Raw genomic sequence first — 14,126 nt, forward strand, 5'->3', positions numbered from 1 at the left:
CCACTGTATCTAGGAAGTAACTGACTTGCTTTTGATTTTACAGGCTCACAGGCGGAAGGGACTTGCCTTGTCTCAGATGAGACTTTGGAATTTGACTTTTGGGTTAATGCTAGAATGGGTTAAGACTCTAGGGGACGTTGGAAGGGCATGATTGTGTTTTGAAATGTGAGGACATGAGATTTGGGAGGGACCAGGGGCAAAATGGTATGGTTTGGCTCTTTGTCCCCACCCAAATCTCACCTTGAATTGTAATTCCCATAATCCTCATGTGTCAAGGACAGGACCAGGTGGAGGTAACTGGATCATGGGGGCAGTTTCCCCCATGCTGCTCTCATGACAGTGAGTGAGTCTCATGAGATCTGATGGTTTTATAAGCATCTGGCATTTCCCCCTGCTTGCACTCATTCTCTCTCCTGCTGCCCTGTGAAGAGTTGCCTTCTGCCATGATTGTAAGTTTCCTGAGGCCTCCTAAATCATGCTGAACTGTGAGTCAATTAAACCTCTTTTCTTTATAATTACTTAGTCTCGGGTATTTAATCATAGCAGCATGAGAATGAACTAATACATTAAGTTTAAACCACAACTTTAAACTTCTATATCATCAAAGCTTTTCACCTGAGGTGCCAATAAATGGCAAAATGACTAAATCTAATTTTCATGTTATTTTGTTTTCTTTTCTTTTGATACAGATATTGACAGGTAGTAAAACACTAGCTGAGTGAGATAATTATAAAACTATTAACATCTGAATAATTGTGAAGTTAAATATATGATTTTTACATCATGAAAAAGATGAAAATTTTAAGTATCAGTGAGTTTCTTAAAGTCAAAATCAAATTACAGATAAGTAACAAGCAATGGAGAATTTCCTTGTCTAGAATAGTATGTGGGTCTCATATTCAAGATGCTTCAATTACGTCGCCCTTCACCACAGAACAGCATATGATTTCAAGTCCCTCTAAGTCCCTCTAGAACAGGAAATATCCCTGATCAACCCTAATTATCAGGTGGTAATAAAGTCCATAAGGCTTTTTATTTATTCTTTCCAACATATTTTCACCATATGATTAAACTATACAACATATACAGAACTCTGTAATTTGATAACACTCCACTTATTTGCCACGATCTGTAATGCTTGAGAATATTTCTCACACTGCTCCCATGTTTGAAGGCTGTTGTTCTCTAAAGGATGACATTAGTGAAAGAGATATTGTTGCTGCCACATGGTAAAAATAAGTTATACAAGACACAAGACTGTCGAACAGGACCATCTGGCATTTACTTTGATGTATCTGTCATGAGGTGGAATAAATAATAGAGTCACAATTAGAAGACCAATATTTAAAACACAGCCTCACATTTTGGTAGTTAAATAATTATACTTGCCCACTTTACTTACTTTTTTCACCTTTACTTACTTTTTAAAAATGGGAGTTAGATTGATTTGGAGGGTTGAAGCAAGATGGCGGGATAGAATACCCTATCCACTGTCCCCCTGACAGAGAAAGCAAATTTGACAACTATCTACACACAAAAAAGCACCTTCTTAAGAACCAAAACTCAGCCGGGCACGGTGGCTCATGCCCGTAATCCTAGCACTTTTGAAGCTGATGCGGGAGAATTGCTTGGGCCCAGGAATTCAAGACCACCCTGGGCAACATGGTGAAACCCCGTGTCCACTAAAAATACAAAAATTAGCTGGGCATGGTGGCATGTACCTGTAGTCCCAGCTACTCGGGAGGCTGAGTTGGGAGGACTGCTTGGGCCCAGAAGGTGGAGGTTGCAGTGAGCTGAGATCGCACCACTACACTACAACCTGGGTGACAGAGCGAGACCCTGTCTCAAAACAAAAAACAAACAACAACAACAAAAAAAGAACTAAAAATCAGGTAAGGACTCATGGTATCTGATTTTAACTTCATATCACTGAAAAGAATAGGAAATAGTCTTGAACTGTCAATGCCACCCCTCTCCCATTCCCCCACAGCAGCTGCACAGCTCAGAGAAATCTGTGCTCTTGAAGGGGGAGAGTGCAGTGAATATGAGACTTCACATTAAACTCAGTGCTTCCTGGTTACAGTGGAAAGCAAAACCAAGTGGAACTCAGCTGATGCCCACACAAGCAGGGAGCATGCAGATCAACCCTAGCCAGAAGGGAATTGCCCATCCCAGTGGTGGGAACTTGAGTTCGGTCAAGCTTTGTTACTGTGGGCTGAAGTGCTCTGGGGCCATAAAAAAACTTGAAACAACCTAGATCACAGAGACTGCAAGTCTTAATGCTGAGCTGGGCTTGGAGCAAGTGGACTTGGGGGTGATGCAACCTACTGAGACACTAGCTGGGGCAGCTAAGGGAGTGCTTGTGCCACCCCTCCCCCAACTCTAGGCAACACAACTCCAAAAGAGACCCCTTCCTTTCACTTGAAGAGAGGAGAGGGAAGAGTAAAGAGGATTTTTATTTTGAATCTTGAATACTAGCTCGGCCACAGTAGGACAGAGAACTGATCAGGGTTGTGAGGCCCCATTCCAGGCCCTAGCTCCTGGATGACATTTGTAGACATATCCTGGACCAGAAGGGAATCTGTTGCCATAAAGGGAAGGACCCAGTCCAGGCAAAGCCTATCACCTGATGACTAAAGAGTCCCTGGGCCCTGAATAACCAGTAGTGATACCCAGGTAGTGAGCTGTGGGCCTTGGGTGAGATTCTGAGAGTTGCTGACTTCGGCTGAGACACAACACATTTGAAGCTGTGATGGCTATGGTGAGAAACTCCTTTTGCTTGAGGAAAGCAAAGGGAAAAGTAAAGGGGACTTTGTCTTGCACTTTAGGTACTAGCTTGGTCACAGTTGGGTAGAGCACAAAGCAGGTTCTTTGGTCCCTGAGTCCAGGACTTGGTTTTTAGACAGCATTTCTCGATCTGTCCTGAGCCAAAGGGGAGCCCACTGCCCTGAAGGGTGAGTCCCAGTCTGGCAGAATTCACCACAAGTTGACTGAAGTGCCCTCGGGCCTCATGTGAACATCAGCGGTAGCTTGGCAGTACTCCCTATGGGTTTTTGGTGGTTGTGGTCATGGAGTGAAGCTCTTCTGCCTGTGGAAAGGGGAGGGAAGAGTGGGAAGGACTGTTTATCATGGTTCAAGGACCAGCTAAGCCACATTAGAATAGAATGCCAAGTAGACTGCTAAGGTTTTTAACTCTAGCCCATAGCTCTCAGATGGCATCCCTAGACCCACCCAGTGGCTGGAGGAAATTGCCACCCTGAAGGGAAGAACACAAGGCTGGCTGGCTTTACCAACTGCTGATAGTAGAGCCCTAGGGCCTTGAGCAAACATAGGTGTTGGCCAAGTATTGGTTACAGTGGACACTGGGTGAGACTCAGGGATGTGCTGGCTTCAGGTCTGACCCAGAGCAGTCTTTGTGATGGTGGCCACAGGGGTGATTGTGTCACCTCAGCCCCAGGTGGCTCAGCACAGAGACAGATAGACAGACAGAAAGGGAGAGAGAAAAAGAGGGAGAAAGAGAGACTGACTGACTCCATTTGTTTAGAAGAAAGTAAGGGAAGTGAAGAGTCTGCCAGGTAATCCAGAGAAGTATTCTGGATCTTATTTAAGACCATCATGCCAGTATGAGTCTATGAGTCTCCAAGAATAACACAATTACTAGGCTTCAGTCTCCTAATACAGATATGACTTAGATCACAACACCCAAGTCCTTTTGAATGCCTGGAAAGCCTTCCCAAGAAGGACGGGTAAAAACAAGCCCATGATGTGAAGACTACAATAAATACCTAACTTTTCAATATCCATGCCCAGATACTGACAAGCATCAATAAACATGAAGACCATCCAGAAAAACATGACCTCACCAAACAAACTAAATGAGGCACCAGCGATCAATCCTGGTGGAGAAAGAAAGGTATGTGACTTTTTAGACAGACAATGCAAAATAGCTGTGTTGAGGAAATTCAATGAGATTTAAGATAACACAGAGAAGGAATTCAGAATGTTATCAGATAAATTTAACAAATAGATTGAACTAATTAAAAAGAATCAAGAAGAAGTTCTGGAGTAGAAAAATGCAACTTACACACTAAAGATTGAATCAGAGTCTCTTAATAGGAGAATTGATTAAGCAGAAGAATTAGTGGGCTATTTGAAAATACACAGTCAAAGGAGATAAAAGCAAAAAGAATAATGAAAGAATGAAGCATACATACAAGATCTAGAAAATAGCCTCCAAGGGGCAAATTTAAGAGTTACAGGCCTTAAAGAGGAGGCAGAGAAAGAGATAAGGGAAGTAAGTATATTCAAAGGGATAATAACAGAGAACCTCCCAAACCTAGAGAAAGATATCAATATCCAAGTACAAGAAGGTTACAGAAAACCAACCAGATTTAACCCACAGATGAGTACCTCAGGGCATTTAATAATCAAACTTCCAAAGGTCAAGAATAAAGAAAGGAGCCTAAAAGCACCAACAGAAAAGTAACAAATAACATACAATGGAGATCCAATACACGTAGCAGCAGACTTTTCAGTGGAAACCTTACAGGCCAGGAGAGAGTGGCATGACCTATTTAAAATGCTGAAGGAAAAAAAAAATTTACCCTAGAGTAGTATATCTGGAGAAAATATCCTTCAAACACAAAGAAGAAATAAAGACTTTCCCAGACAAACAACAACTGAGGAATTTCAACACCAGACCTGTCCTTGAAGAAATGCTAAAGAGAGGACTTCAATCACAAAGCAAAGAATGTTCATGAGCAATAAGACATCATCTGAAGGTACAAAACTCACCAGCAAAAATAAGTACACAGAAAAATACAGACTATTATAACACTGTAACTGTGGTATGTAAACTACTCTTACGTAGAAAGACTAAAAGATTAACCAATCAAAAATAACTACAACAACTTTTCAAGACATAGTACAATAAGATATAAACAGAAACAACAAAAATTAAAAAGTTAATTAAAAAGTGGGGGACAAAGTTAAAGTGTAGAGTTTTTATTAGTTTTCTTTTTGCTTGTTTGTTTATGCAAGCAGGGTTTAGTTATCAGCCTAAAATAATGAATTATAAGATAGTTTTTGCAAATCTCATGTTAACCTCAAATCAAAAATCATACAACAGGCACAGAAAAAAAAAAGCAAGAAATTAAATCATACCACCAGAGGAAATCACCTTTACTAAAAGCAAGACAGGAAGGAAAGAAGGAAGAGAAGACCACAAAACAACCAGGAAACAAATAACAAAATGGCAGGAGTAAGTCTTTACTTATCAATAACAACACTGAATATAAGTAAACTCTCAATAAAAAGATGGAAAAATATATTTTATGTCAATGGAAACCAAAAAAGAGCAAAGTAGCTAGGCTTATATCATCCAAAATAGATTTAAAGACAAAAACTATACAAAGAGACAAAGAAGGTCATTATATAATGATAAAAGGGTCCATTCAGCAAAATGATATAATGGTTGTAAATATATGTGCACCCAAAACTGGAGCACCCAGATATGTAAAGAAAGTATTATTAAAGAAAGAGATGAACTCCAATAAAATAATAACTGGAGACTTCAACACCCCACTTTCAGCATTCAACAGATCTTCTAGACAGAAAACAGACAAAGAAACGTCAAACTTACTCTGCACCATGGACCAAATAAACCTAAAAGATACTTACAGCACATTTCATCCAATGGTTGTAGAATACATATTTTTAAAATTTTTAATTTCTTTTCTTTTCTTTTCTTTTTCTTGCCCTATCTTATGGTGCTGAAGAATACATATTCTTCTCAGCACACAGATCATTCTCAATGACAGACCTTCTGTTAACGTCACAAAATAAGTCTTAAAACACTCAAAACACATTGAAATAACATCAAGCGTCTTCTCTGACCACAGTGGAATAAAACTTTAAATCAATAACAAGAGGAATTTTGAAAACTATACGAATACATGGAAATTAACAATATGCTCCTGAAGGACCAGTGGGTCAATGAAGACATTAAAAAGTACATTGAAAAATTTCTTGAAACAAATGATAATGGAAACACATATACCAAAACCTATGGAATACAGCAAAAGTAGTTCTAGGAGGGAAGTTTATAACTATAAGTGCCTACATCAAAACAGAAGAAAAACCTTCAATAAACAACCTAATGATTCATCTTAAAGAACTTGGAAAGCAAGAGCAAACCAAACCAAACTCAAAATTAGTAGAAGAAAAGAAATAGTAAAGATCAGAACAGAGATAAATGAAATTGAAATGAAGAAAACAATATAAAAGATCGATGAAACAAAATGTTGGTTTTTTTGAAGAGGCAAACAAAATTGACAAATCTTTAGCCAGAATAACTAAGAAAACATGAGAGAATAAATAAAATAAATAAAATAAGAGATGAAAAAGGAGAAATTACAACTGATACTGCAGAAACTCATAGGATCATTAATGGCTACTATGAGCAGCTATATGCCAATAAATAGGAAAATCTAGAAGAAATGAATAAATTTATAGACACATACCATGTACCAAAACTGAACCATGAAAAAACCCTGAACAGACCAAATGAGATGGAAGCCATAATATAAAGTTCCCCAGTAAAGAAAAGCCCAGGACCTGATGGCTTCACTGCCAAATTCTACCAAACATTTAAAGAAGAACTAATACCACTTCTACTCAAACTATTCTGGAAAATAGAGAATGGAATACCTCCAAACTCATTATAGGAGGCCAGAAGTATTACCTTGACACCAAAACTAGACAAAGACACATTAAAAAAAGAAAACTACAAGCCAATTATCTCTAAAGAATATTGATTTAGAATTATCAATAAAATACTAGCAAACTGAATTCAATAACACATTAAAAAGATATTTCTTCATGGCCAAGTAGGATTTATCCCAGGGATACAAGGATGATTCAAAATATACAAATCACTCAGTGTGATATATCATATCAACAGAATGAAGGCCAAAAACCACATAAACATTTCAATTAATGTTGGTGCTAAAAATGCATCTGGAAAAATTCAACATCACTTCATGATAAAAACCATTACAAAACTGGGTATAGAAGGAACATACCTCAACACAAAAAAAGCCATATATGATAGACCCATAGCTAGTATCATACTGAATGGGGAAAAACTAAAAGTCTTTCCTCTAGGATCTGAAACATGACAAGCATGCCCACTGCCACTGTTATTCAACATAGTACTGGAAGTCCTAGCTACAGCAATCAGACAAAAGAAAGAAATAAAGGGTATCTAAACTGGAAAGGAACAAATCAAGTTATCCTTGTTGGCAGATGATATGATCTTATATTTAGAAAAACCTAAAGACTTCAATGAAAAACTATTAGAATTGATAAACAAATTCAGTAAAGTTGCGGGGGACAAAATGAATATACAAAAATCACTAGGATTTCCATATGCCAACAGGGAACAATTTGAAAAATAAATTAAAAATAATCCCATTTACAATAGCTACAAACAGAGTAAAATCACTTAGGAATTTACTTAACTGAGGAAATAAAAGATCTCTACAATGAAAACTATAAAACATTGATGCAAGAAATTGAAGAAGACACAAAAAAATGGAAAGATATTTCATGTTCATGGACTGGAAGAATCAATATTGTTAAAATGTCCACAATACTCAAAGCAATCTACAGATTCAATGCAATCACTGCCTAAACAATGACATTCTTCACAAAAATAGAAAAAAAAATCTTAAAAGTTATATGGAACCATAAAAGACCCACAGTAGCCAAAGCCATCCTGAGTAAAAAGAACAAAACTGGAGGAATCACATTACCTCACTTCAAATTATACTACAAAGCTATAGTAACCAAAATAGCATGGTACTGGCATAAAACCAGACACACAGACCAATGGAATATAATAGAGAACCCAGAAACAAATCCATACATCTACAGTGAACTCATTTTTTACAAAAGTGCCAAGAACATATAGTGGGGGAAAGACAGTCTCTTCAATAAATGGTTCTGAGAAAACTGGATATCCATATGCAGAAGAATGAAACTAGACCCGTATCTCTAACCATATACAAAAATCAAATAAAAATGGATTAAAAACTTAAATCTAAGACCTCAAACTACAAAATTACTGTAAGAAAACATTGGGGAAACTCTCTAGGACATTGAATTGGGCAAAGATTTCTTGAGTAATATCCCACAAGCACAGGCAACTAAAGTAAAATGGGACAAATGAGATCACATCAAATTAAAAGTTTCTGCATAGCAAAGGAAACAATCAACAAAGTGAAGAGACAACTCACAGAATGGAATGATACATTTGCACACTACCAATCTGACAAGAGATTAATAACCAGAATACATATGGAGCTCAAACAACTCTATAGGAAAATATCTAATCAACTGATTAAAAAATGGGCAAAAGATATGAGTAGATATTTCTCAAAAGAATATACACAATTGGCAAACAAGTATATGAAAAGGTGCTTAACATCATTGATCATCAGAGAAATGCAAATCAAAACTATAACAGGATATCATCTCACACCAGTTAAAATGGCTTTTATCCAAAAGACAGGCTAACAAATGCTGGCAAGGAGGTGGAGAAAAGGGAACTCTCATACACTGTTGGTGGGAATGTAAATTAGTACAACCAGTATGAAGAACAGTTTGGAGGTTCCTCAAAAAACAAAAAATAGAACTACCAGCTGGGCACAGTGGCTTACAGCTGTAATCCCAGCACTTTGGGAGGCTGAGACAGGTGGATCACTTGAGGTCAGGAGTTCAAGAACTACCACACAATCCAGCAATCCCACTCCTAGGTAGGTACCCAAAAGAAAAGAAATCAGTATATCAAAGAGATATCAGCACTCCCATGTTTATTGCAAAACTATTTACGAGAGCCAAGATTTGGAAGCAACCGAAGTGTCCATCAACAGATGAATGAATAAAGAAAATGTGGCACATACACACAATGGAATACTTGTCAGCCATAAAACTCAATGAGATCTTGTCATCTGCAACAACATGGATGGAACTGGAGGTCATTATGTTAAGTGAAATAAGCCAGGCACAGAAAGACAAACTTTGCATGTTCTCACTTACTTGTGGGATCTAAACATTAAAACAACTGAATTCATGGAGACAGAGAGTAGAAAGATGGTTGCCAAAGGCTTGGAAGAGTAGTGGAGGGATGGGGGAAGTGGGGATGCCTAATGGATTAAAAAAAAAAAAAGAAAGAATAAGATCTAATATTTGCTAGCACAACAGGATGACTATAGTAAAGAGTAATTTAATTGTACATTTAAAAATAACTAAAAGAGTATAAGTGGATTGTTTGTAACACAAAGCATAAATGCTTGAGGTGACAGATACCATATTTACCCTGATGTGCTTGTTATGCATTGTATGCCTGTATCAAAATATCTCATGTAACCCATAAATATATATACCTACTATGTACCCATAAAAATTAAGAATAAACAAAATAGGAATTGCAAGGATCTGAAAAAGGCAAGTGTTTGTGAAAACATCTAAAATTGTTTAGAATTCTGTCATTAACCTGGGGCTATGTCCTTAAAAATTCTATCCATACCATTTAGATAGCCTGGAGCAGCTGGTTGGAGCTGGAGTTAATGAGGTAAGATGTGGGAATAAACAGGAAGGGTTTCCTCCACTCAGGGACCAAGGCTATGAAACACTTCTTCCTTATCCTAGTTGAGTATATTTTCCAAGGAAGACTCTTCTGGAGCATTCTCAGTGAGAGTCAATCCTTAAGTTAGGGGAGAGGCAGAGTTTAGCCAGAGGGCTTAATCTACCAGTAGAACCCTTTGCCACGTTACTACTTTGGTATGCAGTGTACAGAGTGGATGAGTGCCAGTTGAAATAGAACTGGGAACAGGTACAGGGTGGGAAAGCAATGCTCAGCCAGGGGACTTCTGGGCCTCAGGCTTGATTCAGTGTGTACCAAGGAATGCCAAAGGCAGATCTTGTTCCTACTGTGCCATTCTGACCAAAGAGGCCCTGACCAAAAGGACGACCATCTAGTCTCAAAAGAAAGAGATGGTATCCTCCTGACAATCAGCCTCTAAAACTGCAGCACTACTTCTTGTGGAGGTAAGGAAGGCTGCCACTAAGAATGTACATAAGGGTCTTTAGAGATAGAACGGTGTCTCCCCATTTGTATTCTGCAAACATTAATCCCATAAAATGCCCCTAGAAAAAGTCTCCCTGCTATCAAGTACACTTGGGAAATAATGTTTACTATGTTCCTCAACTAGGAGGATCACACTACCCCTTAAGCACATGCAAGGGGCTGACAAGTCATGCCACTTAAAAACATCTTACTTTGTTTAACCAACCTTATTAAAAGAGGTTAACATTATTTAGTGGTTAAGAATAGGGGTTCTCGAGCCAGGCCTTGTACTTCATGTTCCTCTACTTATTAGCTGTGTGAGCTTGGGAATGTTCTGTGCTCAGTTTCTGCACCTGTAAAATGTAAATAATAATATACCTTCCTTATGGAGGTGTCATGAAAATGAAATGAGCTACTAAGTACAAATCACTGAGAACGGTACCTGGAAAACAGAAAGAACTAAAAAAAATTAGCTATTATAATTTATATTATTATCTGATTATTAATATCTAATTTTTTTTTTTTTTGAGATAGGGTCTCACTCTCACCCAAGCTGCAGTGCAGTGGCGCAATCATGGCTCACTGCAGGATTGACCTCCAGGGCTCAAGCAATCCTCCTACTTCAGCCTTCTGAGTAGCTGGAGCTACAGGCATATGGCAGCACATCTGTTAATTTTTTAATTTTTTACATAGATGGTGTCTCATTATGTTGCCCAGGGTGGACCTGAACTCCTAGGCTCTAGTGATCCTCCTGCTTCAGCCCCCAAAGTGCTGGTATTACAGGTGTGAGCTACTTTGGAGCAGAGAAATGCTAAGTATAGAAAAATCCCCTCTCTACCCAAAGAGAAGTCAACATAGTCTCTGTAGCACAAAAAGCACAACTAAGAAATCAGAATTTCAGTCTCCAATATCAACTTAACATTCTTGGGTATGTGTTTCGTTATCTATAAAAATAAGATTATTAGACTAGTTATTCCTTCTAGTTGCAATAGGCCAGGATTCTAGGAAAAATACATAGTTGCCATTAAAACCAGCAGCTCTTGCCCAGTCCTGGTTCCAACCTGATTGCTTTTAAGGTTCTACCTTCCAGACATCTTACCTATATTTAAAGCTGCCATTGCAGGACTTCAGGTTAAGAGCTGGTTGCTGCCCAGCAAGATGGGTATAGAAATGGCCTTGTGCCACCTAACCCCAGAGTTCTGAAGCACACAGAGTGAAATAAACTAGCAACGGCAATGACGTCATCAGGCTGCAACTTGCCTCCTCCAGAGGACACCTCTGCACCTCTAATGCCTACTGCCTTGGTTTCTGGCACAAAAGCTTGGGCATCATTCCCATATTCCCTACTGTGGTACTGTGGTCTCCAGTACCCAGAGAGTCCCATCCTATATATTGATCACTTTGCTTATCTGAATCCTGCCAGCTCTTTCTAAGGGCTGAACTCTTCTTCGAGTTTTTCTCATTTGTACAAAACATCAGGTTGCAGTTTCAATGTGGATACCCATCTGTGCTCAACTTTGCTGACATATCTTAAATCCAGACCTTATCTGTTGAGTCTAGCACTGCCCCAGCAGAGAAAGGGCTGCTGCTTCTGCCCTGAGTGTATACTGTACATACCTCTGTGTAACCCAGCTCAGTCTTTTAGATTTCTAGAATGTCACATGGCTGTGTCCATCTGCATTTTAACTGTGCCTTCATCCACCCATCCAGCCATCTGGCCAGCCATCCAATATTTATTAACTTCTTCCTACATCCAGGCACTATACTAGGTTCTGTTGGCACAATATTGAACAAAAACAGACATTCCCCCTTTCATTCAGTCAACACATATTTTAGTAGAGGAAAAAGGCGAACAAATAAATGAACAAGATCAAATAGTGGAAAGTGCTATGAAGAAAATTAAACAAAGTAAGGTTACAGAGTAATGGTAATGTGAAGAAGGGGGGTCAGGTTGGGCCTCTCCTCAGAGGGGATACCTGAACTGAGACCTGAAAGACAAGAAGCAGGTGGCCATGCAAAGACCTGGTGCAGAGTATTCTCCCAGTAGCAGGGAAAACAGCCAGTCCACAGATCCTACAGCCAGAACCAGCTTGTGATAAGGACAGGGAGATAAAGCCAGTGTGCCTGGAGCAGAGTGACAGTGAGAGAGCCGGAGATGAGGTCAGAAAGGGAGGCAGGGCCAAGATGTTCCCCGGCCTTATTGGCCAAGATAAGGAGTTTGGATTTTATTTTCATTGCAACAGGATGCCATGGAAGAATTTTAAGCAGGAAGCGACATGATAAGGAATGATAAGTCCATCCATCTTCTTGGGACCACTGCAACAACTTAGTATATGCTTAGCAATATGTCAGTGAATCTCAATCAAATCCTACATTTTGTTGGCTTATAATTGCATTAGAAATAGTAAGGTACTATAACAGAGTGGAAGCTATATTTATAACAAAACCACCAAAAGAGAACCCTGTTGGCCTGAGAGAAATGTTACAATGTAATTTAAGAAGTTAGAATTTCATATTATGTTGTTTTAATTAATAAGATAAACTCTTCTTTTTGAGATTCAGCAGTGATAACAGCTCAAGCAGGAGCACCAAGTGAATCCTAAAATGACAGCTTTACAGAAAAAGAAGCACTGCTCACAGTGACTCAGCCAGAAAAGTAAGAGAATTGGAAATGTAAAGATAACTTTAACAAGTGTCATTCTGCTATTTTATAGCTCTTGCCAATATAGCTCTTAAAAAATGTGCATGAAAGTGAATTTCCAATTTAAAAAATCCTAAACACAGGCAAAATTAGAAGCCCCATTCCTCGCCATTATAATAAATGATGAAGTGGGTGGTACAAAGATGAAAAAGCAGAGCATCTCTTTCTAATCCTGACACACACTTTCCCATTTTCACTGATCCTTCATCTTGGAGTGAAGACCTGGGTAGGGAAGATGATTCCTGGTATGTTCCTTATAAGAATACATCTTTCCAGGGGTGACAGCAGGGACCAAACCAGTTCGTAAGATTCTGTCAAGTTTCTCTGTATCTGTGAAACTGGAAAAGCATGTGTGTTTCTGACAATAATATTCAGAAAAGGGACTAAAACCACATGAAGTACAATCACCAATAGAAAAGGGCATTGAGTAATTAACATTCAGACCACTCTAAGAGCTCCTCTAATTAAAGGTGCTAAGACCACACTAATGCCACCAATTGCAGGCCAGGCTTCATGCACCTGTGTTTCCATGAGATTGAAATGACATCCTTAAAGGGGGCAAGGCCTCCTGGGTCTCACAGGGAAGAAATATAGATTGGTCTTCCTCCCAAACCTCCCATATTTGGTTTAGATTACTCTTTTACTTTTAATTTCTTTAAGACTTGTGTTGAGGCTACTTTGTAACAAAATTCCTCTCAAGTTAAATCATCCATGGATGACTGTCCTATTTCCCCCAATATGCCGTAAAATCCTTTAAGTCAGAGTCATTTCTCTTGCTGCCCACTCACCCATGGCTTGCAAATTTCAAACAGTACATGAGGGAAGGAGTGAAATAAAAAATTATTGTTTTTCAGCTTCACTCCTCAAAGATAACCACTGTTAAGTTTCTTGTCTCTCCCTCCATGAACATTTGTGGGCATATACAAACTTTTGCATTATTCAATCCCATAAGCAGAACTTAAAGAAATATGGATATACAGAATTTTAAATCATATCTGGTTTAAGGCAGTGTATGAATAAATAAAATAAATACAAACTACTGCAAAATAAGGGGAGGCTGTGGACATTCCAAGGCAGATCTAATAACCTGCCTCCACCCACCACTCACACTCACTCCACCCCCAGGACCTTAGTGGGCACTGCAGTTGGTGGCAGATGGAGTAATCCTGGTGAGTGAGTCCAGTTTGGTCTCTGACCCACTGAGTGTTTCCTGGCCAATTCAATCCATTGCTCCAGATCTCAATTTCCTCTCCTACAAAATGAGAAGATGTTCTTTAAGGTCCTTTGAGACACCAG

The 14,126-nt window shown here is 38.8% G+C and overlaps 1 protein-coding gene across 7 annotated transcripts in view; it reads right to left on the reverse strand.

Moving 5' to 3' along the window:
- UBE3D (ubiquitin protein ligase E3D) overlaps positions 1–14,126 on the reverse strand; it is a 474,449-nt gene that overhangs the window by 350,636 nt on the left and 109,687 nt on the right. Inside the window, exon 10 of one of the 7 annotated variants that reach the window (XM_014345409.4) lies at positions 1,259–3,088. The exons of 5 other annotated variants lie outside the window; for them this stretch is intronic. In XM_014345409.4, coding sequence (XP_014200895.1) covers positions 3,044–3,088 — 45 coding nt within the window. In that variant the 3' untranslated portion in view covers positions 1,259–3,043. Of the gene's footprint in view, positions 1–1,258; positions 3,089–10,355; positions 10,483–14,126 lie in introns of those variants that run through there. One more of the 7 variants, XM_034962438.3, reaches the window with a different exon arrangement.

This window comes from Pan paniscus, chromosome 5, assembly GCF_029289425.2.
Source record: "Pan paniscus chromosome 5, NHGRI_mPanPan1-v2.0_pri, whole genome shotgun sequence".
Lineage (NCBI taxonomy): Eukaryota > Metazoa > Chordata > Mammalia > Primates > Hominidae > Pan > Pan paniscus.